At 52.0% G+C, this 26,305-nt stretch overlaps 2 protein-coding genes across 8 annotated transcripts in view; both read right to left on the bottom strand.

Moving 5' to 3' along the window:
- Positions 1 to 10,107: 10,107 nt before the first annotated feature.
- Positions 10,108 to 13,993, bottom strand: LOC131396064 (spermatogenesis-associated protein 2-like protein). The gene is made up of 2 exons (XM_058527950.1): positions 13,570 to 13,993; positions 10,108 to 12,955 (listed from the first exon to the last, which is right to left on the bottom strand). The coding sequence occupies exons 1-2, from the start codon at positions 13,909 to 13,911 to the stop codon at positions 11,834 to 11,836; spliced, it is 1,464 nt and encodes a 487-aa protein (XP_058383933.1). The 5' UTR covers positions 13,912 to 13,993; the 3' UTR covers positions 10,108 to 11,833.
- Positions 13,994 to 16,500: 2,507 nt separating this feature from the next.
- Positions 16,501 to 26,305, bottom strand: part of BEAN1 (brain expressed associated with NEDD4 1) — a 45,362-nt gene continuing 35,557 nt past the window's right edge. For 6 of the 7 annotated variants that reach the window (XM_058527957.1, XM_058527953.1, XM_058527955.1 and 3 more), the window contains 2 exons: positions 24,817 to 24,967; positions 21,356 to 23,751 (listed from right to left, as the gene is read on the bottom strand). In XM_058527957.1, coding sequence (XP_058383940.1) covers positions 23,412 to 23,751; positions 24,817 to 24,967 — 491 coding nt within the window. In that variant the 3' untranslated portion in view covers positions 21,356 to 23,411. The other variant, XM_058527956.1, reaches the window with a different exon arrangement.

Here is a 26,305-nt window from a genome sequence, read left to right as displayed (position 1 = left end):
CCTTGTGCAAGGAGCTTCACCCTTGGCATTACTGAGAGTTTGTGTCCCGGGGAGAGACACAGTGGTCTTTAAGTCTTTTTGAAATGTTTTTCCATCCAAGGGGACACCTTGGGCCATAGAGCATGAAACCATCTTTATTGGTTCAGACAATATCTTAGCTTTGCTCAGCTGCAACAATGCATTGAAGGCACAGCTGTCTCTTGAGTCAAGTAGGAAGCAAGAGAAAGAACATTCTCCCTGGGGACAGTCTGGCCGGAAAAGTCGGGGTTTGCAAGCAAAGGCTCCTGATGTTTTGGAGGTGGGCGGAGAGAGCTTCAAGAAGACTGGTTGCAAATATGGGGGAGGGTTGACTGTGAACTTTGGGGAAACAGGCCTCGGCCTCTCTCGCGCAGTGGTTGGTGTGAATGAAGGTTGGAAGGCCTCGTCCCAGCCTCTGTGTGACTCTAGCACCTGTGTGTGCAACTCTCTGATGCTTCATAGGTGACAGGTGCCCCTGGTGGTCCAATCCCAGAGGGAGTGGTCATAGGGCAGGCACTCTGGCTCCCGGCCCTTCCTGTCTGGACCAATTCTTGGGCCATGTGGGCAGGATGAGGGGCAGCAGCCCAGTGGGGACATGTCTCTCAGCCTGAATGTCAGTGATTGACCAGAAACTTCGGGGAGGTGAGAGCCTCTGCCTCCAGGTATCTTGACATGCCGGGGCCATCTTTGGGAATTTGTAAATGAAAGTCCAGAATTTTCCCCACAGCTCAATTTGAGCATCTGTTTTGGGGGTAATGTGATTTTTTTTTTTTTTCACATCTTTCTCTGTGGTAGTCAATAAATCCTTCACCTAAAACCTGCTGCTAATTTTGGAGTGCTTCCTATGCCAATGATTCTATCTCCTTGCAGCATCCTTTTGCCAGTAGGATAATGTGTTCATATTTTTTAAACACTATGTTTCCTAACATGGGATGTACGGGTCCATAAAGAGCTCTCCGTTCTTCCACCCCGGCACCACACCGTGGAGGAGATGGTGTGTGTATCCACAGTGGCCGGTGCTGGTTGCAAAATCTCCTGGCCCAGAGATGTCACGTGAAATGGCTTGCATGAGGGTCACTTTCCCTGTATGGCAGGCAGATGGCAGATGGGGGGCGTGGGGCCTAGTTCTTAGAGCAGAGGGAGGCACTCCCCAGGGACTCCCAGGAATGGCCAGGAGGAGCATGGCAGGGGCTGGCATCCCTGAATTGCTGGGCAAGGCAAGCCAGGGCAGTGGCATTCCAGATCTGTTGGTGTCACCTCGTTCTTACCCTGACTGGGGTTCCACAGGGCATAGAGTCAGTACATGCCAGAGCCACCTCAGCTGCTTTGACTCTTGCTGATTTTCAAAAAAATCTTGAACAGCGTATACATTTTCTTTCAGTCAGCATTTTTAGTGAAATAATTCCAATTTACATTTAAGCTTTTTAATTTTACATGTAAAATATGTGATTAGAATCATTCAGAAATATTTCATGTAGCTGATGATTTAGGGAAAAAAAACACGATGAAGCATATTTCTCTTTTACATAAAAGTAGTGTGGTCCAGGGCTGGTCTGGTGGCTCCGAGGCTGTCAGGGTCCTGGGCTCTTTCTGCCTTTCTGTTCCTCGTTGGACTTCCTGGCTTGTGGCTTCCTTCCTCCAGGGTCCTCACTGTCCAAAGATGGCGCCGGAGCTCCTGCTCTGGCTAACGTTGGCATCAGGACATACTGTCCCTCATTCACACTTTCATTCAAATGTGGATGATGACCTTTGCAAGGCACAACTAAGATAAGCTGGAAGGTTCTAATAGGACTTTACTAGAGGCCTTGGAGGGAGTAAAGGCAAGAGGGAAGTTGACACCCCCAGGCTGGACCCCGCGATCTGGCTTCAGTACTGTAGTACCCTCTGGGCCCCACCTCTCCATCTCTTCTGCCCTCACGTCACATTATCCTCACCGCCTGGTACTGCAGTGTCTTTGGCTCAGCCTGCTCCCGCTGGGCTGGGCTTGAGCTGGGCCGAGCCCTGTGAGGACAGCGACCACCAGTCTGACACGTTCCCACAGCTTGACTCGCAGGAGGCCCTCACTAAACGTGGACCCTGGGAAATGATGTCACCCAGCCTGCTTTTCCTTTTCCGTTTCTCTTCCTGCCCCCTTTCCTTTCCACCTGGGCCCCTCCCCTAGATGAGACATGCCCCCTGCCTGGGGAATCCATCAGTCAGAGACCCTTCCTGGGACTCCCACAGACTCCCACCGTCAGACCTGGAGAAGGACTGAGGTATTTGCACTCTAAGAGCAGGTAGAAGATGTTTCCAAAACCTGTCTGCCCCTGGGTGATGTTGAATCTGTGCCACCTCATTTTCCTAGCGCTCTGGGGCCGGGTGGAGGAGCTCACTTCTCATGCTCACATATCTGTGGAATGAGTAACACCCATCGTCTTGGCCTCTCCACCCGGAAGAATTACAGTTATTAAAATAAGTGACAAGCTCTTGGAAACGGCAGCCCTCCATTATTGAGAATCTAATAACAATAATATCCTGCCCGGTGCCTCTGGGCCTCGGCAGTGGATTACTCACTGAAGGCCCTGGGGTCACTGGCTCAGGCTTTGTTTTCCTAATAACCCCAACCCCACAGCTCCCCTAAGGCTGGAGTAACTCTGTGTTCCTCTAGTTTACATAAGATAGTAAGAGTTGTCATTAAACAGAAGCTCAGAGAAAGCCAACCTTGTGGAATCCAGAATAAGTATCGGCATTTACTGCTGCCTTCTTGAATTTCTGCATTTCTTGGCTTTTTCTTCTTCAAGACTGGGGTCAGTGGAATGTAGATGTCCTGGGAGATGATAAATAGGTGTTCTGAGAAAAGAGGGTTCTGTAGTCCAGGAAATTTGGGAACCACCATCTGGGTACTCTCTCTGAGATGCACAAGGTACATTAGCCTAGTTAGACTCAAAGTCCTGTGATAAAAACTTTGTTTAAGCCAAGGGACTCCCAAACTCATTTGATAGTAGAACCCCTCATTTGGAGAATATCCATTAACAGTCTCCAGAAGTGCTAGTGTTTCTTGGAACACACATTGGGAAGCACTGTTTTAGGGGGCCTGCAGCTGACGATGACTCCCAGCTTTGGTGCCCTTGGGGATTCTCTAACTCATGGTTCTCCAGCTGCAGAGCATCTGGATCCCCTGGAGGGCGTGTTAAAACACAGATCGCTGGGCCTACGCTAATTCAGTTTCTAATTCAGCAGGTCTGGGGTGGGCCTAAGAATTTGTTTTCTAGCAACTTGCCAAGTGATGATAAGGCTGCTGGTCCAGGGAGACCACCTCTTTGAGAACCATCTCTCTAGATTCACACTTTCTAGAACTGGACATCCAGGAGTTCAAAGAAACCTTGGCATGTTGTTGAACCTCTCGAGTGTTGGTGATCTTATCTGTCAAATGGGAGCATTGCTCACTTCTCCAGGCTGTGAGGATAAGTGACCTGGCATATGGAGGCCCTGGTATGCAGCAAGTACCCCGTACCCCATAAATGTTAGTTCAGCTGATATGCCCGAGAAAACTGGGCTGTGATACAGTTAGTGGGCTTGGTTACAGCAGTAACCTCAGTAACAGGCAGTTTCCATCAGAGAGGTAATCAGGGGACCCGCTTGACTGACCTGTTTAGTAGGAATGGGTCTCAGGCGTGGTGGAGGCTGACTCTCAGGATTGTACCTCTGAAAAGTACCTCATGGCTTTTCTGGAATAACAGGGCAAGGGGCAAGCATTTGGACATTCTTTTCTTCTTAAAAATGTTCCCATTTCTCACGACTCTGGATCTGAGCCTGGCGTTCTGTGGCATGAGAGGGAGGGCTGGGAGAGACACAGCTGCCTCTCAGGCTGTGGGACCTGACTCCTCTTCTTGTTCCAGTGAGGCCCTGGAGTTCCTTACACAATAAACGGATGGTTTTCTAGTTGGTTGTCTCATTTCTTGGCAGACCTCTCTCTCCGTGGGCCCAGGTGACCTCTCACCCACCCTTTCCCTAATGCACAAGGCAGGTTTATCTGTAGCCAGGGATGGGTAGATCTTGTCAGCTCCAGGCTCATATTAAGAAATGCCCAGAAAAATGAGCAGTGACCAGTTGCTAAGTTTTAAATGAACCTTACCTTTTGGGATCCACTTGACTCTGTGGATGAGGCTTGGGCTTTGGGGTCAGAACACGGGCTGGGGTCCCCATTTCCCTAGTTATTGGCTGCGAGACCTTGGGCAGGTCACCTCACTTTTCTGGTCCTGCTTCTTCCTCCCCTGGACACTGGGGTTCTATTTTTCCCCTCACAGGGGGAAGGGCTGCACAGACGAGGAAGGGGTGAGTTAGATGAATGATGAACATAAAGGCTCTAGAGCAGTGCCTGGCTATTGCCTGCTCCTTGGAACCCCCTCTGCCTCTCTGTGCTTGGCTGGAGAGGCAACCAGACCTTCTTGTACCTTCCTGGAGGAGGAAGCTGTTGGTGGGCTGCTCCAAGCCAGGGCGGTGGAGAATCCCGCATTTTCACTTTTAAAACATGCTTCTTCAACAGGGCCATGGGGGAAATATTATTTCAGCCTCCTTGCCAGCCATTTGCTCACCCTGGAGTCCCCAGGCAATCTGTAAGCAGGCCTCTATTCTCTCCCTGTCTTCTGACAATGCTTCCCATGCATCAACCCTGTGCCAGGCTCTGTGCTGGGTGCCGGGCCCACACTGTGAACAGCACAGACACGGCCCTTCCCCTCATGGAGTGTGCAGTTCAGCTCCTCAGAGCTGCCCCCACCCTGAAATATCCCTGAGAACATCCACACGGAGGCAGGAGGGCACCAGTGGCCTCGGCATTCCCTTCTGCCGGGGTAAAGAATTAACTTGAAGACAATGATATATCCCAGAGAATCAATGATAAAACTAACACAGACAGTAAGATTAACACACACAAACAATAAACAGAGCTTATAATGGTAGTGAAAATCCCATTTGCAATGGTAACAAAGAAGATTAAATACTTTGGAATAAAAAACAAGAAATGTGCAAAACCGTACAAGAAAAATGTTAAAACACTCCTGAAAGACACTGAATAAGACTTGAACAAATGGAAGGACATCCCATTCTTGAATAGGATGACTCAACATTATCAAGATGTCAGTATTCCCTAAGTTAAATTACAAATTTAATACAATCCCAATAGAAACATCACAGTCTATTTTATGGAGTTGAATGCATTCTACTGAAATGCAGATGGAAAAGCAAACATACAGTAATAACCAGGAAACCACTGAAAAAGAAAAACTACAATGGAGGAGTAGCCTTACCAGACGTTAAAACGTACTGTAAAACCTCTGTAATGAAAACAGTATGGTACTGGAGCATGAATAGACACATAGGTGAGGGGAATAGAATAGAGAGCCCAGAAATAGACCTAAGTACCTGCCGAAACTTAGTGTATGATAAAGGTGGCATCTCAGATCATTGGGGTAAAGATGGACTTTTTAATAAATGGTGCTAGATGACTGGGTAGTCATTTGGAAAAAGGTAAAAATAGATCCATATCTCACACCATACCCAGGACTCCAAAATGGTTGGAGTTATGATCATCCACCATAAACTCCAAATGGTTAGGGTTCTAAACGTAAAAATTGAAACCGTACAAGTGCTGGAAGAAAACACGAATGACTTCTTTAAAACCTTGGTGTAGGGAAAGCTTTCTAACTATGATTCAAAATCCGGGAGCAATAAAAGATTAATGAATTTGACTAAGTAAAAATTTAAAAATTTGTATGACAAAAACCACCATAAACAAAGTCAAAAGACAATTGACAAACTGGGAGAAAAATATTCACAACACACATTCACAGACAAGTGGTCACTATCCCTAAATATCCATGAAGAATTCCTAAAAAACGAAGGACAAAGGACCAAAAATCCAATAGAAAAATGAGAAAAAGACATGAACAATTTCCAAAAAAGATACAAAAATGGCCTTTAAACATGAAAAATACTCAAATTCACTCACAGAAATGCAAATGCTATGGTCTGAATATTTGTGTCTCCCCCAGATTGAGATGTTGAAAACCTAATACCCAAGGTGGTGGTATTAGGAGATGAACCTTTGGGAGGTGATTAGGTCATGAGAGTGGAGCCCTCATGAATGGGATTAATGCTCTTATAAAAGAGACCCCACTGAGCTCTCTAGCCTCTTCCACCATGTGAGGACACAGCGAGAAGTCGGCACTCTGCAACTTGGAAGAGGTCTTCATCAGAACCTGGCCATGCTGGCACCATGATCTTGGACTTCCAGCCTCCAGAACTGTGAGAAATAAATTTGTATTGTTTATAAGCCATCCAGTGTGTGGTATTTTGTTATAGCAGCTCAAATGGACTAAGCACATTAAAAGAACACCGAGATACAATTTCCCACCTACCAGACTGGTAAAAAAACAAAACAAAACACATTCTGTTGATGAGGCCATGGGGAACCAAGCAGTCTCATACATTGCTGGTGGGAGTGCAAATCTGTACAACCCTTCTGGAGAGAAATTTGATAACACCTAACAAACTGCATATGTACTTACATCATGATCCAGCAATCCCACTTCCAGGATCTAATATATACTATCTACAATATGAAAATATCTATGTGCAATATTATTTATTGCAGCATTGTTTGTAATTGCAAAAGATTGGAAGCAACCTAAAGACCCATACATAAGAAAGTGGTTAAATAAACTATGGTACGTCCACACAGTGGAGTAGTATGCAGCAGTAAACAAGGTTGAGAAAGATCTCTCTGAACAGATATATGATTTCCAGGACATGATTTCACATGTTAAGTGAAAAAAAGCAATGTCCAAATGAGCGTCTATAGTGTGCTACCCTTTATATAAGAAAGGAGAGACATAAGAAAATACACAGATGCAAAAGAAACACAGGAAAGATAACCCAGAAACTAAATAGATTGGTGGGAAAAGGCTGGAAAGAAAGGAGGAATGGACATGGGGTTGCAGAGATGAGAAGGGAATGACATTTCTGTGACTATCTTTTTATGTATAACTCTGACTCTCAGAACCAAGTAATGTTTCACAGTACCCCCTAAAGAAAAGAACAATTAAGATCAACTATGATGTAGGGGGAAGAAAAACTGGAATACCCCAGCACTTACGGATGAACTTCACGGTATCTCAATGAGTAAAGAGAGTAGGAAAGGGCCAGCCAGGTGGCACAAGTGGTTAAGTGCACATGCTCCACTTTGGCGGCCCGGGGTTCTTGGGTTCGGATCCCAGGCACGCACTGAGGCACCGCTTGTCACGCCATGCTGTGCTGGTGTCCATATAAAGTAGAGGAAGATGGGCACAGATGTCAGCTCAGGGCCAATCTTCCTCGGCAAAAACGAGGAGGATCGGCATTGGATGTTAGCTCAGGGCTGATCTTCCTCACACACAAAAACAATAATAAAAAAAATGAAGGGAGTGGGAAAGAAAAGAACTAAGTAACTGTGGAAAACAGTATCTTGGTTGGACACAGAAAGAGTAAAGGCAAAAATTACTCTCAATAAATGCTGTAATGTAGTTTTAAAAGTGTTTCTCACAGGGGTACAGTTAGCAATTCTGAAACTCTCGCATACTAGAATCGAACAATATTCTAGAATTGGACAAACAAGTAAGTAGACTGTAGATTATGAGAGCCAAGTTTCTCACTGTTAGAGAAAGAAGTTATAAAGAAGAAAAGGGAAGAGTAGAATAAACCCTGTGGTGCTGGGTTAGAATCAGAGGTATCAGTATAAACTCATGGTTTTAAAATTACAGATAGATACAGAAATATAGCTATGTGTGTATACACGAGGGTTAGTACACATAGGTATGTTTCCTGGCTCTGTCTCCTGTGTGGGCTCAGAAGCAAGGACATCTACTAACGGTGAGCACACCTGGCCCCTAGATCGTGGTCTCTAAACATCATTCTTCAACAAAAGGAACCAGGGCTCCTAGGAGGAGTGGTTGATTCCAGGGATGCAGCAGGGAAATTACAAGATGAGCCTGGGACATCTTATGGTGCTAGAAAGTAAAGAAATGCTCAACAGGGCCGGCCCCGTGGCTTAGCGGTTAAGCGCGCATGCTCTGCTGCTGGCGGCCCGGGTTCGGATCCCAGGCGAGCACCGACGCACCGCTTCTCTGGCCACGATGAGGCCGTGTCCCACATACAGCACCTAGAAGGCTGTGCAGCTATGACATACAACTATCTACTGGGGCTTTGGGGGAAAATAAAAAAAAAAAAAAGAAATGCTCAACACAAGATGGGGGCGTGTTAAAAAGATGCAGGAGCCCACCTGAAGGAGTTCCTAACGGCCAAAGCTGGAACACTTTGAGGAACAAAATAAGATAGTATTGGATTATAGCCCATAGAATAAAATAAATACCCATGAATCCATACTAATATAAATAAACAATTGAATAAATAAGTAAATGGAGGAGAAAGGGAGTGCTTCCTTACAATAGAATTCCAATTAATAAATGTAAAAGGAGAGAGGGAAATAGAGAATTACCATTATACAAACACCACAGTAAAAATATTGCAGACAATATTTACCTATTACTAAATTAGTAAATAATTAGTATTAGTAAATTAGTAAATAATTTAGAAATGGTAAAATTAGTGGACAGTACTAAAATTAGTGGATGAAAATTTGAGGAGAAACAGAATTTGCATAGCCTCCAAGCATCTTCTCTAATATAAAGTACAAAGGGAAAGAAAGTAACTCTACAGTGGCCAACACCAACTTAATAAGCGATGAAGGTAAATATCACCCATAATTAGACATACTGACATCATGAACCCTTTGATAAGATGCCCTGAGGACACAGCATCATTTTTTTGGTGGCATTCTTGCCAAAAATGCATGACCTCATTCCAACCATAAGAAAACACCAGACAAACCCAAACTGAGAGGTTTTTTTTTGCTGAGGTTCGACAAAATAACTAATCATTAGTATTCAGTTCTGATCAAAAACATCAAGATCTTGAAAGACAAGGAAAAGACTGAGGAAATATTACAGATGGGAAGAGATAAAGGAAAATTGACAAATGCCATATGGGATCCTGGAAAAGAGAAAAGATATTAATGGAAAAATTGGTGGAATTTAAATAAGGTTTGTAGCTTAGTTAATAATATTATATCAATATTAATTTTCTCTTCTTGACTATCCTAGGTTTATGTACCATGTTAATTTCAGGGGAAGCAAGGTGGGGGATAGAAGGCACTTCTTTGTACTGTTTTGTTATTTTTCTCTAAAATTAGTTAAAATAACTCCCTTCATGGGAAATACAAGCAGAACACAACACTATAAATATTACAATCCCAAATTTTTAATATGTATATGTAGAAAAAAAGATGGAAAGGAATCACACCAACACTGTAACATTGGGTATCTCCAAAGAGTGGACATTATGGTAATTTATGCTTCTGTTTTCATATTTCTCTGATGGTTTCATCTGATGGATCCTTGGAAACAGTGGTGAATGAGACAAGTTTATCCCTCATGGAGCTTATATACTAGTGGGGGAAATGGAAAATGAATAAATACGCTTAAAATATCTTTGTGCAGGAAATTAAACTAAGCTGATGTGATGGAGAGATGGGCAGTCAGGGAAGGCCTCTCCAAGAAGGTGACATTTAAGGTGAGAAGTGAATACCAAGAAAGAGAAGATGTGGCCAGGGGTGCAGAGTGGGGAGAGGGCAGAGGGAACAGTCTGCGTAGAGGCTGCGAGGTAGGGGCGGGCTTAGCTTGTTGGAGAACCTGGAAGAAGCCAGTGTGGCTCGGCTGCAGTGGGCTAGACTGGAAAGGGGCATGAGATGAGGTCAGAAGGACAGTGAGGGGCCAAGCCTATGGGGCTTGGTATGGCCTTGAAGTCCCTGGAGGGAATTGAACACATGAGAGTCACAATGGAACTTTGGTTTTAATGGGATCCTGGCAGCTGAGTGGAGCTGACTGCAGGGGGATGAGGGCAGAAGCTGGGAGACGAGGGAGGTGGCTGCCGTCCTCCAGGGATCTGAGTGAGAGACCATGGTAGCTCAGACAAGTGGCTCAGCCACTGTGGAAACAGGAGGGACATGGTCAGATTTGGGCTCTGTTCTGACAGAGAATGGTGGGTTGGATGAGGAATGTTAGAGAAACAGAGAAAAATCAAGGATGGTTTCTACAGTGGGTTTCAAGTTTTGAGTAGATGGTGGTGTCATTGACCTGGATGGGGAACACCAGGGGAGCGGGCTTTGTGGGGAGAAGCAAAAGTTCTGTTTTGGTTTGGGGATGAGCATGCTTATTGTGTTAATGATCAGAGAAGAAGGAATAAAGAATGGTCAAGGGCTGCGGGTCAGACCCAGGTGCCTGGGGGATAAGCCCTGGTTGCCATGGTTCCCAGGTCAGTCCCGCCTCTTGCCACATCCCTTCTCCTGAGGCTCCTGACCCCCTCTGCCTCCAGCTCAGCCTGTTCCTGGTGTTCCCCTTCCCCAGGACGGAGGCTGTGGCTAGAGTCTGCCCTCTACCTCCCCCAGGACCCCAGACACTGACAGCTCGCCAGTTTGAGCATCGACTGCTGGGTGCTGTGCTGAGTGATTGGGATGGGTGGGTGGGTAAATGGATGAATGGATGGACGGATGGATGACAGACCAGTGTGCCTCTCTCCCCCCCAGTGCAGACTGCTTCCTGATTTGTCTCAAAAAGCCTGTGTAGGGGCTGGCTTAGTGGACAGCTGTCTGACAGGGAGGGAGGTGGGACCAACGTTCCTTAAATCCTTCCCACTTGGGGTCCCCCTTGATTTTAGGAACTGGAAGTGATGGGGTCATATGCTCAGCTCTGGGGGAGAGCAAGGCAGGCACCAACATTTATTAAGCACCTGCTGTATGCCCAGAGAGGGCCTTCCCCTACATAACCTTTACTGCTCACCACCACCCTGGGAGGAAGGGCCCATCCTCCCTGTTCTACAGATGGGCAGCTGAAGGGCCAGCCCTGGGTCAGTGCCACCTGCCACCCCATAGAGAGAGTCTTGGCTGGAGGAGGAGGACCCTCTCTTTGTCGGGGCCCCAATGAGGCACGCCTACTGTGTGTGCATGTGCTGTGCCGGATGCACCCACTTGTGTGCAAGTGTGCACGCATATGTGGGGGCAGGAGATGGCTGGTGGAGGAGGCGCCCCCATTCCAGGCTCAGGCTTGGCCCCTGCAGCCCTGACCCCTGGATGGAGAGCAGGCGTGCGAGCTGACTCTGAGCTCCTAAGTGTGATTTTGTTCTCGTTCAACCAGAAGTTAGCTGAGAGAAAAGGGAGGCCTACGGTAGACCCTAAAAGGATTAAGGGTGTGTTACATGTCTGGTTGTCTACCTCTCTCTTCTCTCTTTTAACCTGCCCTGTGACAGGGGCCTTAAGGATGCTGGGGGAAACTGCCGCTCAGAGATGCAGGATGACTCGCTCCAGGTCACACACTGAGCTGGGATGTGAAGGGGACAGAAAGCCCCCTGAGGTCAGCACTGAGGGAACCTATGCACACTTCACCTCAGTGACTCTTCCCAGCCTCCTGAGAGGTAGGTCTGACCACACTCACTTTACAGACGAAGAAAACGAGGCTCAGAGAGGTGGAGCGAGTGGCCCAAAGTCACAGAGTCAGTAGGTGGCAGGGAGGGGACTTGAGACCAGCTGGGATTCACAGATTGTCCCTGTGCCTGACAAGCTGTGTGTTTGGCTGCTGTTCCCCCTGCCGTGGTCCCAGATCTACCACCTCTCCAAGTGGTCACCTTCCTGGCAGAAAAGCAATCTGCATAGTCAGGGTGTCCGCGCCTGTACCATCCAGGGGTGACATCCTCAGCTGTTGCTTGGGTAGCGTCCTCGGGTGGGAACTGGCATCTCCAGCCCCTCTGGGGGGACATAGTGAGTGCTGGGGGGCTCTCGGACATGAGAGGGGGCCTGAGTAGATCCCCAGAGCCCAGTGACCCCACTCTCTGGGCTGCCACCCTCACCAGCTGGTTCTGGCCCCCCGAGAGGCTCTGATTGTCCATTCTCCTCAATCCCAGGGCCTGGGAAGCCCCCAGGCTGTCCTGCTAGAGTTGGGGGTCTGAGGAGGTGGGAGAGGCGCTCACAGAGCTCGTCCATCTCAGAGGGGGTGCTTGGAGGAGCAGTGTCTGTGCCAGGGGTGGCCAGCTCTAGCTGTGCTTCTGGCTCGGGGTCCAAGGACTTCCCTGTCAACTGGGGACCTGGTGTCAGGCAGAGTAGGCTGGGAATGGTGACCCCTCTGCTCTCAGGAGCTGCATTGAGGACTGGGGGCTGCTCGCCACAGCTACCTGAGGGGGTGACGGCCTCACCTGAAGGTGGGCTAGGGGTCAGGGCTGGGCCCTGGTGTTGGTTTCCCTTCAGGCCGCTCAGGGGAAGGTCCTTGGGGAACAAGGGTGTCCGGTGCAGGACAAGGTCACTGTAGCAGGTCAGGAACTCCTCACTGTCCGAGCGTGTGCTGGCACGGCGTTGGGGGCCCAAGGGGACCAGGGGGCCAGTGAGGGGGCCGTGGAGAGTCGTTGAGACCTCAGGCAGGCTCAGGGCCACAGGCAGAGAGGTCTGGTCGTCAGGGCCCTGTGGCTGGGCCCTCTCAGATCCCACCTCTTCTGAGGGGCCTGGGCCTGGCCGGGCCCCCTCGAGGCAGTTCTGGGCCTTCCCCAGCCTTCTCTCTGAGCTGTGCCTGCAGTGGGGCCTGGCCAGTTTCTCTCTGCCCAGCCCGAGGACCTGCCCGTCCGAGGTTCCCAGAATGGCCTCACACGCGACTCTCGCCAGGAAGATCTCAAAAACCATCTGCTTGGTGTCCTCCTCGCTGATGGCCTGGACCAGTGAAAACTCAGCCTCCGAGGTGGCCACGTAGCCTAGCCTGCCCAGAATGCTGTGCAGTGTGTGTTCGGAAAGCACAGGCCTCACCCAGTAGACGAAGTTCCCTGTGTACGTCTGGAACAAACAGGGGTATTTGTCAGAGGTGGGACACGTCTCAGCAGAGTGGCTGAGAGGGGCTAGACAGGACCGAGGGCTGAGTCCCAGGGGCACCAGAGGCTCCTGCAAAGCAGGCGGGCCACGGCGTTTGGCCACATGGAAACCTGGCCCACAGTCATGTTACCCTCTGTCCTATTTCACAGAAGGGCACACTGAGGCCCAGAGGCAGGACAGGACCTAGTCACACAGCTAGAGAATGACTGAGCTGGGGTGAGGCCCTGGTATCCTGGCTCCCCACCCAGCATTCCTAGCCTGAGCCAGAAGAGATGAAACCTTCCCGTGGCTTTCCATAGCCAAACTCCTTCCCTCGTTTATTCGGAGCTCCTGGGTTCCCTCTCTTTAGAGAGGCAGTTTACGTGGTGGAGACGAGCTGCACTGCCTGAGTGTGATCCTGGCTGTGCTGCTTATTAGCTGGTGACCACAGACAAGTTGCATTAACTTCTTTTGCCCCTGCTTTCTCCAACTGTAAAATGGGACCAAGGTCAGTGAGCATGATGGACATGCTGTTGCCCCCAGAGGCAGAGCTCGCCCCTACCCGAGACCCCCTTGCTCAGGGCCATGGCCGTGCCTACCTTCAGGGACCTGATTTCCTTCCTCCAGGGAAACAGAAGTAGGTTGGCAGAGATTAGCTCCAGGATCTCTAGTGCCTGCATCAGTTTGTGGCAGACATGCTGGGCAGAGCTGGGCGCCCCCCGGGAGTGAGTGGCCCCCAGATCAGAGGCCACATCTTCAGGCAGATAGAGCTGAGGAGGGGCCACGGTGCCCAAGAGCCGCTGGGCCCTGTGGGTGAGGGCTGCTTGCCTGCAGACCCTGAGCCGGCCTTCCCCTGCCCCCTCCCGGTAGTAGCTGATGAGGTCACCCAGGAGGGTCTCCAGAGCAGCTTCACCTGGGCCTGGGGATGGGGGCCGGCTCATGGTGGCTCCGAGGGGCTGGATGCGGAAGAGAGTCCTGTGGGCCTCCCCAGGCCGGTCCAGGCGGGCCTGCCTCTGTCCCGCCCCAACCTCAGTCAGGAAGCTGAGGAGGAAGTTGTGCACAGTGTGGCCTGCCACTGCCTGTCACTCTGGAGGGCTGAGCTCTGAGCGTGGCTGAGGTGTGCTCAACTCCCCAGCCTGTCTCCTCCCAGTGGAACAGAGCTGAGGTCAGGCTTGGTCCTCGCCTTGTTCCAAGAACATATTGGTGCCTGCATCCTTCCCACACCCGCCTCTGCAGCAGACGCTGCCAGTCCCGCCCATAACCCTCAGCGCACTCCTGATGTCACCCGCTAAGGCTCCTTACGCCCTCCTGCTTGAGAGTCTTCTCTGGCCGCGGGAGCGTGCTCTGCTGGGGGGCGGGGCAGGCTGCAAGTGCTGGGGAGTTAACACCCAGGGCAACCCTCAACCAACAACGAAGGTCAGTGGATGGAAACCCTGGCTTCCTGCCTTTGGTGGGCCAGTCGGAGGTGTGTTCTACACTTTTAGAGGGTCCCCAGTGGGATCACCCCGTGGTTGCCCTCAGCAATAACCTGCTCATTAATGCATCCTTTGTTGCCTCTTCGCCCTCCCTTGTCTTAATTCCCGACTCCTTCCCTGTGCTTCCTGGGATCGCCTCCCAAATAAAGGATTTCTACCCAAATCCTTGTGCAGGGACTGCTTTTGGGGGAACCGAGATGGAAACGATCACCTTTGTACTCTCCCATTTACCCTTCCCTCCTCCCTCCCTCTCTCCTTCCCTCCCTCCTTCCTTCCTTCCTTCCTCTTTCCTTCCTTCTTTCCTTCCTTCCTTCCTTCCCTCCTTCCCTCTCTCCTTCCCTCCCTCCCTCCTTCCTTCCCTCCTTCCCTCCTTCCCTCCCTCCCTCCTTCCTTCCTTCCTTCTTTCCTTCTTTCCTTCCCTCCTTGCTTCTTTCCTTCCGTTCATTCACCCAATACTTAATTAAGTGATGATTCACTCATTCATTCAGCCACTCTCTCCTTCCATGTGGGTCAGCATTGCTCCGTGTGCTCCACAGAGGTGCACTTGTTGGGGGTTCTTAGTCTTATGTGAGTAAAAATTTCCTGCAGCTAAATAATTTGGGAACTCCTGGCTTACGTGAGGTCCCTTGGCTTCTTGGCTTCAGGACTTCTCATGTAGCAGGCTATTGGGGGTGTGAATTTCTAGAAGGGGTAGCATGTGCAGTATTTTCCAGTTTCTAGGACCGTTTTAATGCCCTGGTCTGGTGTTTGGGGAAGTGCTGGCCTTAAGCAGCCAGTCCGTGTCTCTCCACGCCAGCCTGGGGGCTTCAGAGGCAAATGAGGTAAAGTCCCTGCCCTCGGGTGGCTGACAGCCTGGAGAGCCCAGCTGAGGGGGTAGTGGTGCTGCAGGAGCTGGCTGTGACCTAGTAGTAACGCAGCCCAGGAAGACCAGGGGCTTGATCATCATTTGCTTTCTATGTGACCCTGCCGGCCTCCTGTCCCTCCAGTCAGGAGGAGGGGCCTCTGCCTGGTACCTGGCCTCGGAGCTGCCTCAGCCCTGGGCTCGCCACCCCTGGTCTCTTTGCTCCCTGCCCCCTGCAGCCTTTCCTGAGCTCCGTGGTCAGCGCAGTTCCTATCCCTCTGGTTGGGAAGTTACTTCCCAATTGGAATGCTACTTGCAAATGAATCCCTGGGTGACTAGCAACTCTCCCTTTGTAGGCCATTCTGGATTAGTCCTTTTAAGTCCAATATTGGGGGTGCTACCCTTTCACACACATTAGCTCCTCTGACTCTGAACCTCAGAGAGGTTAGGTAGTTCATCTGGCCACTCTGTGGTTTCCCCCTCGGCCTCCTTCTGGGTTGGAGACATAGGTCAGGGCCAGGCCAATGTGGGACAGTGCTGGTAGCCATTTGGTGTCATCACAGCCTGGGGCCAAAGAGAGCCAGAGAGGCCACCCTTGTCCATCATGCGGCCAAATTCCCCTTCCTTCCATTTTACAGATGAGGAGACTGGGGAAGAGAGGGCAAGAGCTGGCACTGGAACCCATGTATATTAGTTTCTTATTGTGCTGTCACAAATTACCACAAATTTAGTGGATTAAGCAACAAAAATTTATTATCTTATAATTCTAGAGGTCAGAAGTTGAAAATCAGTCTCACTGGGCTGGTTCCTTTCGGAAGTTCTGGGAGACAACCTATTTCTTTGTTTTTTCCAGCATCTGGAGGCCACCTGCATTCCTTGGCTTGTGGCCCTTTCCTCCATCTTCAAAGCCAGCAACATAGCATCTTTATTTATTTTTTTTCCGAGGAAGATCAGCCCTGAGCTAACATCCATGCTAATCCTCCTCTTTTTGCTGAGGAAGACCAGCTCTGAGCTAACATCTATTGCCAGTCCTCCTCCTTTTTTTCCCCAAAGCCCCAGCAGATAGTTGTATGTCATAGTTGCACATCCTTCTAGTTGCTGTATGTGGGATGCGGCCTCAGCATGGCCAGAGAAGCCGTGCGTTGGTGCTCAACCGGGATCCGAACCCCAGCCGCCAGAAGCGGAGTGCACGCACTTAACCGCTAAGCCACGGGGCCGGCCCAGCATAGCGTCTTTAAATCTCTCATTTCTCTCTACATTCTGCTTCTGTTTGTCACATCTTCTCTTACTTTGACCCTAGGGCCTCCCTCTCATGAGGACCCTTGTGATTACATTGGGCCCACCTGGACAATCCAGGATCATTGTCTCATCTCAACGCCCTTAACTTAATCACAGTTGCAAAGTCCCTTTGCCATGGAAGGTGACATATTCACAGGTTCTGGGGATTAGGACCTGGATATCTTGCAGGGGGTGGTGGGGCATTATTCACTTACTACACCAAGTCTATCTGATACCCAAGGCCTTGCTTTTTCCATGGTCTCAAAGATTTGTAAGAGCCCTGAATGGGAGTGGCAGATTTAGGCGTGGGGATAGACAAGGTTCCAGGCCATTGAGTTGTTTTGAAGGGGTGGGTCACAGGCCAAGGAAGGGGAGGGTCTAAAACAAGAGTCTTAATTCTCTATCTCTGTCTCTGTCTCCGTCTCTCTCCTTGGCTGCAGGCAGATGTGCTCCCTGAGGAGAGGGCTGGAGGGGCCTTTATCTTTTTTCCTATTAATAACCAAAGTTTTACAATTGGTACACAATTTAATCTCCCCCTTATGTGATTCTTCTCTTGCTTGGTTACTTATAGATATAACACTTCACCCATTCTGGACATCCTAGTCCTCAGCTCGTGAGAACCTGGTCATGCCTGTGCACTGCCCTCCACGCCTGTCTCTGCAGGGAGGCCCAAGGTCCTGAGGGGAAAACGCTGGCAGGGTGCCTGGAACCATCTCCCTCCCTGCCCTCTCGCGCTGGGTCAGGCCTGCTTCTCCAGGGCCAGTGTCCTCCCCACTGGACCACTGCAGCCTCTTGAACTGTCCCATTATTCACACTTTCTGGGCCCTCAGGGGAATGACTGGCTTAATGAGAACCTGCTTTCTCTGCCTGCCAGGGTGACTAGCTTTGGGGACAATGCAGGGGGCGGGGAAGGAGAGGAGGCACTGGAGATCTGCTCAGGGGGAGGGGCCCTGAGACCCAGAGAAGGAAGGAGTCTGGCTCAGAGTCACATGGTGAGCCAATGACAGAAGCAGGGACAGCCAGGAGTCTGGGTCCCAGCACAAGCCTTCACACACAGCCGTCCCTGCTGCCCAGACTCCCAGGTTCCCTGCTGAGCCCAGGAGCTCAGAGGCCACGGGAGCGCAGGGATGGGGGTGCTGCCTGGGCAGGGGCTCCCAGGTCTGGAACTCAGTGCTGATTGTCCTCAAGGCCGTGACACACAGGGAGGAACCTGCTGCCCTCAGAATTGAACTGAATGTTCTTGCGAGTTCTTCACTCCATAACCCGCCCCTGGGCCCACCACCCAGAGAGGAACCAGCTTGGCCCTAACCTGGGCCCCCAGTCTGGCAGGGATGGCTCAGACACACAGGATCAGTCCAGGAAGGGAAGGGCTGGGAGGAGGAGGGGATGCAGGAGTTCGGCAGCTAGACGGCCCTTGGGGAGGAGGTGGTGCCTGGCTTTGAGCCTCAGACTTCATGTCACAGATCCATTCCTTGGCCTTTTGCCCAAATTTATGTTCCTTTTGGGGAATAAAACTATGTAACCACCAAACTATGGGTGGTGTATTCCTGGTGAGAGTCTCATATGTCCACAAGTCCTAGAGCACCCTCAGTGTGGAGTTTGGTCAGCTCCCTGCGGAGGGAGGCCTCTCCCAGCAGGCACTAGAGCTGGGCCTCTCTGACCCCAGCCCCCACCTGACAGGGCAACCATGGGAAAGAGCCAGGACAGATTGAAGACTGTGCCCCATGAGTCTGGCACCCTCAGGCCCTGCTGGAGACTGGTTCTGAGGCCTCCATCCTCTGGTATGGGCCCTGGTCAGCAGCCAGCCCCTACCTTCCCTGGCCCCAGCCCCTACCCTAGCTCTCTGTGTGGTCACTGTCTACCCCAGGCGTGGTGTCCTCGCTCAGACTGAGAGCTGGCGGGTGGGGCCTGGCGCTGTCAAGCAAACAGGGCAGAGTTGGCTGTTCTGGGTGCGCCCAGTCCTGCCTACCCACTTCCCTTTGCTTTGGAAAACCCGTTCCAGAAAAGGCTGATTTGGCTCCTCCTCCCCTGTGGGAGTGGGCACACGACCCAGGCTTGGCTAATCGAGACTCCCCACCCCAACCACAGCCATTCACAGACGGTCAGGCATGAGTGCGTGTCTGGGCTGGTCAGTTTTCTCTGAGATTTGATATCTGCTCTCTGGGACAGAGAGGCTGTCTCGTTGTTTTGGATCATGACCCAGCCAACGTGGACTTGGGGCATCCACGGCCACTGCTCCTGTGGGAGAATGAAGGCAACACGGCGGGCAGCAGAGCCAAGAGAGGCAACACACCTGCCCATATTCTCAGACCCCCTGGATCCAGCACGTGTGAAGTTAGAATATGTTACTTGGACAATTTAGTTATGGGAGCCAATAAGTATCCTTTTTTGCTTAAGAAGGTTCAGGTTGGGCTTCTGTCTCTTGCAATTGAGTAATGGCAGTGGGTGATGGGGCTCAGAGCCTGTCGGGGGTGGAAGGTCCCCCTTTCAAGAGCTGTCCCCTCTCCCCCCTATAATCCAGGGGGTGCCAGCTTTGTGGTGGGTCATGGACCAGACAGCCACCAGCTGTGGGGCAGAAGGATGGGCAGCCCCTGGAGTCAGGCTGGTGAGGATGGGTAGTTGTGATTAGCTGAGGCTGTGACAACAGGGCCTGAGGCCTGCAGCCCTGGGATTCTTCCGAAGGAGGCACAGCTGGGCAGCAACCCTGGGGGCAAAGGTGTGCCCAGCCCCCCAGCCCAGAAATACCAGCCTGACCCAGGTGATTGGTCCTGATCGAGAGAGATCACCTGGGCTGGGCGAGGTGCAATGTGAGGTCAAGCAGCGCAGAGCCCAGGACAGAAGATCCACTCTCTCAGACCAGGAAGCTGCCCGTCCTTCCACTGCCGGTCAGTCATCAGGTGGGCATCGATAGTGATACGTGAGTGTGAGAAAGGGTGGCCTTGGAGTGTGCATGTGGGACCTCTGAGTGTGAGGGGCACTAGTGTGTATTCACTGAAGCTATCTGAGCAAATGGGTACAAAACCACAGGTGGTGTGAGCTGAGTGATGCTGCATACGACTGTGTGTCCGATAGTGTCTCTAGGAACTGGGTGTGAGAGACCCCTGTGCGTGTACATGTGAGTGGGCTTGGCTGGTGCCAGCCAGCGGGCTGTCCCAGGGGGCGGCTGTGGATGGCCACACTTTGTATCAAGCCGCCTTCCTCCCTCTCTCGGGTGATTCCCGCGGCGCACATCTGGCAGATGCTGTCGGTGCCCTATCCAGAGGCCTTGGAAGGCACCGTGCCCAGGCATGCGGGCCCAGTGGCAGATCATGCTGACCAGCATGATGGCATCATCTGCTGGCAGCTGCAACTCCCCCATCTAAAGACTCTCTGGCCAGAGATGCCGCTTGGCTGCACAAGGGGCAGGGATTAACATTCTCTGAAGAGCACTTCAAACGATGACCCTTGAGAGTCTAGAGCTGGTGTCTGAGGACTCCATCTCCCTCCCCTCGGGTGGCTAACTTCGAGGCGTGCTCCACACTATCTCTCGGGGGACAGAGCTCAGCTGGCCATGGTGGCAACCAGCTTCGGGTTCCTTCCCTTCCTCGTTTCACTGCCCACTCCCTAGGGGTGCTCCTGGGGTCACCCCCTCGCACCCCCTTCCTGTCCCAGGGTCTGGTCCTGCCCCGCTCCTGTTCCCCATCTTGGAAATTCGGCTTCACCTCCCATTTCCTTGGGGCTCTGATGAGCCCCAAGCCTGGGGTGCTATCCTCAGCCCCACCCCTCAGGCCCCCGGCAGAGAGAGGCCAGTCTCCTGGCAGGAGTGTGCAGGACCGTGAATGTGGCACCATGTGTGGACATGCCACAGCCTGTCACAGTGGACACAGGGTGTATTGTGGATGGAGGAGGCAGGAAACGCCGAGCCCCACAGTCCCCTGGGCCGGTGGGATGTCCAGTGTGTTTGCTGTCAGAACCGAGTGTCGGCGTGGGGTGGTTCAGGTTGAGATCAGCATGTGGCTGGACACCATCCCCATGAAGGCTGCTACATTCGTTCCCAGGAGGCAGGGCCCCACAGCACGGAGGTGGCACCTGAGCCACGCACAGTGGTGTTTATATAGAGAGGAGGGCTTAGGTATCAGGCTGTGGTTAGAGGGAGATGCTGGCGGCAGGAGTGATTCCTGAAAATGGGATGCTTGAATGGGTTAAACCTCATGGAACATCCAAAGGGTAGAAGACAAGCTCAGGACCAAAACAAGTTCTGTTTACAACTATAAGTGTCCGTGGGCAGTGGGTCTGAAAGTGGGAGAAGGGAATTTGCTCATTCTTCGGGGGCCGTCTCCTTTGCTTTGAGCAGTGCCAACAGGCAGCCAGCAGGTGGCAGTGTGGGCTCGGAGTGGCGCTGGTGGGTGCAGAACCATTGGGACCTGGGACTGGGGCTGCACCTTCCTTCAGGATAGCACCCCACTTTCAGGGCACTTGGGGACTATGCTAGTGGACCCCACTTGAGTTCTAGTGGGAGAGAAGAGTGACAGAGGAAGGGAACCAGCCTCTGTCAGCCAAGAGATCAACGACAGAAGCAAAGGTCTTATGGAAAGCAGAGGAAGGAAGAGGAGAATTTCCACAAAGGTGGAGAAAACAACTCATTTCAGTCTAATTTACAAATTTCCCCTTTCCTGGTAGTGAAAGCCTTCAGGATGCTGAAAGCCAACTGCTGTCGCAGTAAAATGTGCAGTCCCTGGTGTTCCTGGAGTCAAGTCCTGTTTATGGCCCATCTTGGTGACCTTTACACTGGCCAGGTCTAGGAGAAATGATGCCATGTTTCAGTGAGGTTAAAAAAAAAAGTCACTCATGTAAATCATTGACTACCCAAATATCTGAGTCAAGAGGAAAATGAGGAGGCTTCAGTGGCTGCTAATTCTGAGAGAAGTAACATATTTTCAGTTTGCTGCTATTTACCGTTTCCTTTCCTTACAAGTTTCAGATGGCAGCAGCCCCCCCAACAAGCTCCTTGATAATGTTCCTTTTTGCAATATTTTTTATTGATATATTTATTTTGAACACAGAAAAGATACATTGTTGCTTATTCAGCGCTTAATCTAGGAACAACAAAAGCTGTTCAGCTCCATCCCTGAAACACTGATGAGTATGTAGGGATTTTTCTCTTTTTTTCCCCAGCACTCTCCAGGGTTGCAGAAGCAGGATGCGTTTCTTAAAAGACTCTCATCCCTGGAGTGCATTTTAAAGGCTATACAGTACAACAGACAGATATTTTTTTGCCTAGAAAACAGTACACCACAAAGGTGGACAGAACTGCTTGTAAACAAGGTGCCTCCCCGGGTGGAGTCAGGGGCTCCAGGATGCTACAGAACCTCTGGGTGGATTCCTTTCAGTTCTGCACCAGAAAAATTCTATTTCTACAGAAAATAAAATTCAGAATTGCCATCCTTGCCACCCCTCTTCTTAAGAAAAGGATTATTGAATTATCTTAGCCCTTCATTGGAGGAATTGAAATGTGGAGGCCAGGATGGGTAGGGTTGTGGTCATTTAAGAAGGGGAGAGGGAGGGGGGCAGGGAGGACTTGAGGATTCCACTCTCTGCCGCTGGAGATGCTGGTGGGGACATTCCTCAAAGATGCTCTGCCGCCACCCTCTGGCAGGCTGGTCTTCAGGAATCAGCTCTGTTACTGCATGGTCTCTGACAGAAGTTGCTGGGATTCCTGGGCCAAGATCTGAGCCTCTCTACAACCAGGCAACCCCACATATCCCCTGCTGTAGTGCCCCTGGTGGTGAGGCCCAGATATAACCACTGGTCCTCTCGCGGAGCCATGGTGATATTTATGGGGCTCACACACTTTGTCTCTGCAAACACCCTGGAAGGCAGGGCAAGAACATGTTGGCTCACAATTCCAAACTATGAGCAGCCCCCCAGGAGGACAGCATCAGCTTATGGGGTCTGGCTCCAGCCCATTCATGCTCAGGCCATAATGCTCAGCTGGGCACATACTTAGCAAGGGGCCACTTGTCTGCCTCAGAGCCATGTCCAGACAGCCCTCATCTATGAAGACCCTCAGTCCTGGGCAGTGATTGGACTTACATGGGGACAGCTATAACCCACCACCACCACCGCACACCCACCAAGGGCCAGGTTCATCGCCTGTGGCTTGGAGTTGGGGCTTCTCAGATAACTCCGCTAGCACCACCAGACTGAGGGCACTGGAGGGGGGGGGGTGGGGCAAGGCAGGCTGTGAGGGCCTCCAGGTTGTGCCTGAGCCCCCACGTAAGTGGCAGGGTGGTGACACTGTGGCTCTTCTGCCCTGGAATTGAGAGATAGGTGCAGCACGCAGCTGAACCTTGCTGAGGCCCGTCCACAACCAGGAGGACAAGCTGGCCCTGGGGTGGGGTCAGGGCAGGCAGCTGACCTGGGATAGTCGAGCAGTTTCTGGAGGCAGAATCAGAGTTTGGGCACAGCCTGCCAGGCAAGGGCAGGGGCAAAGAGGCCCCGGGAGAGGAAGGAGAAAGCCCCGGTCCTTCTCCACCTCTCTTCTCCCAGCGTTGTCTGCAGAGGCAGAAACGACAGGCTAGGGGAGAAACGGGAGGTCGAGAGCGCTTCATTTTTAATGGAACCTTCACAGGTGGGTTTGTGTGGGTGTGTGGGGCCTGTGTGTGTGCACATATCTGCACGCGTGTGGGGCATGTCTAGATGTGTGTGCGCACATGGGTATGTCAGTGTGTATGTCTGTGTGTGTGTCAGTTATGTATATGTGTGCGTGTGGGAGTGCTGTGTGTGCACGAGTCGTGTGTGCATATCTGTGTGTGTGTGCCCTTGTGTGTCTGAAGGATGTGATTCAGCACTGGACCTGGCCAGTCATTCACACAATCCTCTCAGGGCCAGAGGCTGGGGACCAAGTCGGGGCGAGTGAGCCCTGGGAGCTGCCTGGCCCTGGTTCTGGTCCTGGCAAGGAGAGCAGGCCCAATGGGGTGCTGGTTGCACACACAGCCTCGTAAGGGGGCAGGGTGTCCATGGAGATGGTGTGGAGGCCACTCTGGCCCCCGGTCCTTTGCGCCTGCTGGTGTCGGCCAGGGCTGTGGCGGCTGACTGCATCAAGGGCGCTGTCCAGCGCAGGGCAGGAGTCAGTCAGTGTGTAGGGCGGCGGTGCGTCCGTGGGGATGTACAGCTGAGTGGCCCCTGGCCCCACACACTCCTCGTAGCTATAAGAGAAGAGGCGCCCTCAGGGCTCTGTGGAACCTCACCTTAGGGGCAGGGTCGGGGGTCTCTCCCCCAGGGCCAGGGGCCTATCTGCAGTGACAAGCAGGTCCACCTGGAGTGGACCAGACCAGGCCTTTGTCATGCTGGCTCCAGTGAAACCCCTCTACTCCCCAGGGAGGGGTACCCCAGAACCCCTGAGACCTGGATTCTGGTCCTGACTCAGCCCCAATGTTCCATGTGGACTTGAGTGAGCAAGTCCTCGTGAACCCTGGGTCTCAGATTGCTCGGCACAACAGGAGGCACTGCTGATGGAGCATGTCCCAGGCTGGGAACTGAGGGTGGGGTGCTGGTGGGAGCAACCTCAGGCTGCCAGACACCCCTTGGTCTCAAGTCACTTCAAAGCAGCCCTTCCAGGTCTAGGAAGGCGTCCCTGGGGCCCTTCTGAACCCGCAGCTGCCAGACAAAAAAGCATCCACTGGCCCAGGAGAGGGCGGATGCCCTGCCCCTCCCGGTGCCCCTGGGGGCGGGGGTAACCGGTAAAGGGAGATGGGAAGGATGTGGCTGTTTGTGGGGCCCGAGGAGTCTCCCGGGAGGGAAGTGATGGAGGCCCTGACCCCTCTTCTTTTTTCAAGTACTAACTGGTGGGTGATCTGAGGGTGGCTGGCAGGAGGACCCAAAGGCCCTTCAGAGGAGAATTTCCCGATGGGCCAGGGCCCCCTGGTGGTCGTGAGGGCTGTTTGGAGACAATGACCCCTATCATTGTGGTTTGGGCTTTAGGGGTGAATACTAAGGAGCTGGGGCTGGACCCTCCAGCCCACCATTTCACCCGAGCCTGAAGGACCTGAGCTTTTCTCTTTTGAGCGTCTCATGGGTGACATCTGCTGAGTCACACCCTGTCTCACTGGGACCTGCTTGGTCAGGAGGGTGAGGAGACGGCCACGCCCACCGAGCAGATGTTTTCTGCATTGACGCCATTTGGGGGAGGTGTTGTTATATCCCAGGGGCGCCGAGATTCTTGCCCAGAGCCCCGCCCTCTCCTGCCCTCCTCCCCGACGCGGCCTCCTTACCCTGGTGGAGAATCTGGGTACAGCTCTCGGAGCACGGTGGCATCCACGTCCCCATCAGAGCTGAGGTCCAAGGGTGGGGGCCAGTCCTCGGCAGGGCTGCAGGCGTAGCGCATCCTGTGGCTGGACCGGCTGTAGGTGTGCCCGTCAGACACTGCAGAGAACAGACACTCAGCCTGGGCCTCCGGCTGGCGCCAGGGAGGGTCCTCAAAGGTCTACCTGAGGCCACTGAAACTCTGTTCTCTCCAACTCGCCATCCCGCCCCTTGCCCAGCACAGCTTCCTTCATCCCCTCAGCGACAGCCCCAGAATGTGAGCACTGACGCTGTGCTGGGCACGGGGTTACAGGAAGCAGAGCTGGCCCTGCCCGGTTGGGGCTCCCAGGGTGGTGGGCAGCCTGTGCTGGGGACAGCGTGGTAACGAGCATTGTGTGATGAGCTTTGACAGAGGTAGTATTGGGGCTGTGGGAACAGAGATGGGCCTGACCTAGCCTGGAGGGCTTCCTGGAGGAGGGGCTCTCAGAGTTGAGTCTTGTCTAGGAATTAGCCGGGGGAAGGAGGGCAGGTGGGGCAAAGAGAACAGAACAGCTTGAGCCAAGGAGGGAGATGAGAAAGAAGAGTGTGGTATGAACAGGAAGCTTTGAGCCATGTAGAAGAGCTGGGGCATGAAAAATGGGGAGGACAGTGTCAGGGAATGAGGGCTGCAGAGGTCTCTGGGGTCAGGCAGCCCTACTCCCTGCCCCCAACCACACAGTATTCCCTGTAGGTACCCCAGGGAGGAAAGGGCTTCTGTGATGAACTCTGGTGACTCCACCTACTGCATTCTCTTCTGGTTTTTTTTTTTTTCTTTTACTATGTATTAGCAAAACAAAGCTGAGAAACACATTTAACTGTGCTACGCAGCATTTGACCACAGAATCTTCTTTTCTTAGACCTAGTGACACCACTTAGGCAATGCTGATGGAGCACAATCTTCTCATTCTACAGCTGAGGTTCAGAGAGGCTCAGTGGCTTGCCAGAGGCCACACAGCAAATGATTGGGAGGGCCAGAGGTTAGCTGGATGTCCTGGCTCCTCACCCTGTAAGCTCTCCATCTCCCAGTTTCTGACAGGTCTAGAAGCGGCTGGGGAAGAGTGGGAGCTGCAAAGATGGCAGAGACATTAGGTCTCCCCACCCCTAAAGGGCTCCCAGGTGGCTCCTCCTCTCAGAGGGCGGGGCTCAACATCAGGGGCGGGGCTTGTCTGCCTGGGGCGGGGCTCATGACTTCTTTGAGGTCAGCAGCACTGTTGCCATCCCCATTCTACAGACTAAGAAGCTGAGGCTCAGGGCCACATGCCTGGTAAAGTGTGGAGCTGCAATTCACGCACAGTCTGAATCACCCCAAGTACTGCTCTTTCCACTCTCCTTATCCTTTTCCCTCTCTTGATACAACGTGAGTGGAAAAATCTGGATACGAAACTATCTGCAGGTATGATCCCAGGGTTATCTATGGAC

The sequence above is a fragment of the Diceros bicornis genome, chromosome 32, assembly GCF_020826845.1.
Source record: "Diceros bicornis minor isolate mBicDic1 chromosome 32, mDicBic1.mat.cur, whole genome shotgun sequence".
Taxonomy (NCBI): domain Eukaryota; kingdom Metazoa; phylum Chordata; class Mammalia; order Perissodactyla; family Rhinocerotidae; genus Diceros; species Diceros bicornis.
The sequence above is the reverse complement of the archived record's forward strand: the minus strand, read 5'-3'. Positions and strand labels throughout refer to the sequence as shown.

Bases quoted from the DNA above. Each gene is read 5' to 3' on its own strand.
- LOC131396064 (XM_058527950.1), bottom strand. From the start codon at position 13,911: ATGAGCCGGCCCCCATCCCCAGGCCCAGGTGAAGCTGCTCTGGAGACC. The intron at 12,956-13,569 runs GTAGGCACGGCC...TGTTTGTTCCAG, and splicing joins AGGAAATCAGGTCCCTGAAG to ACGTACACAGGGAACTTCGT.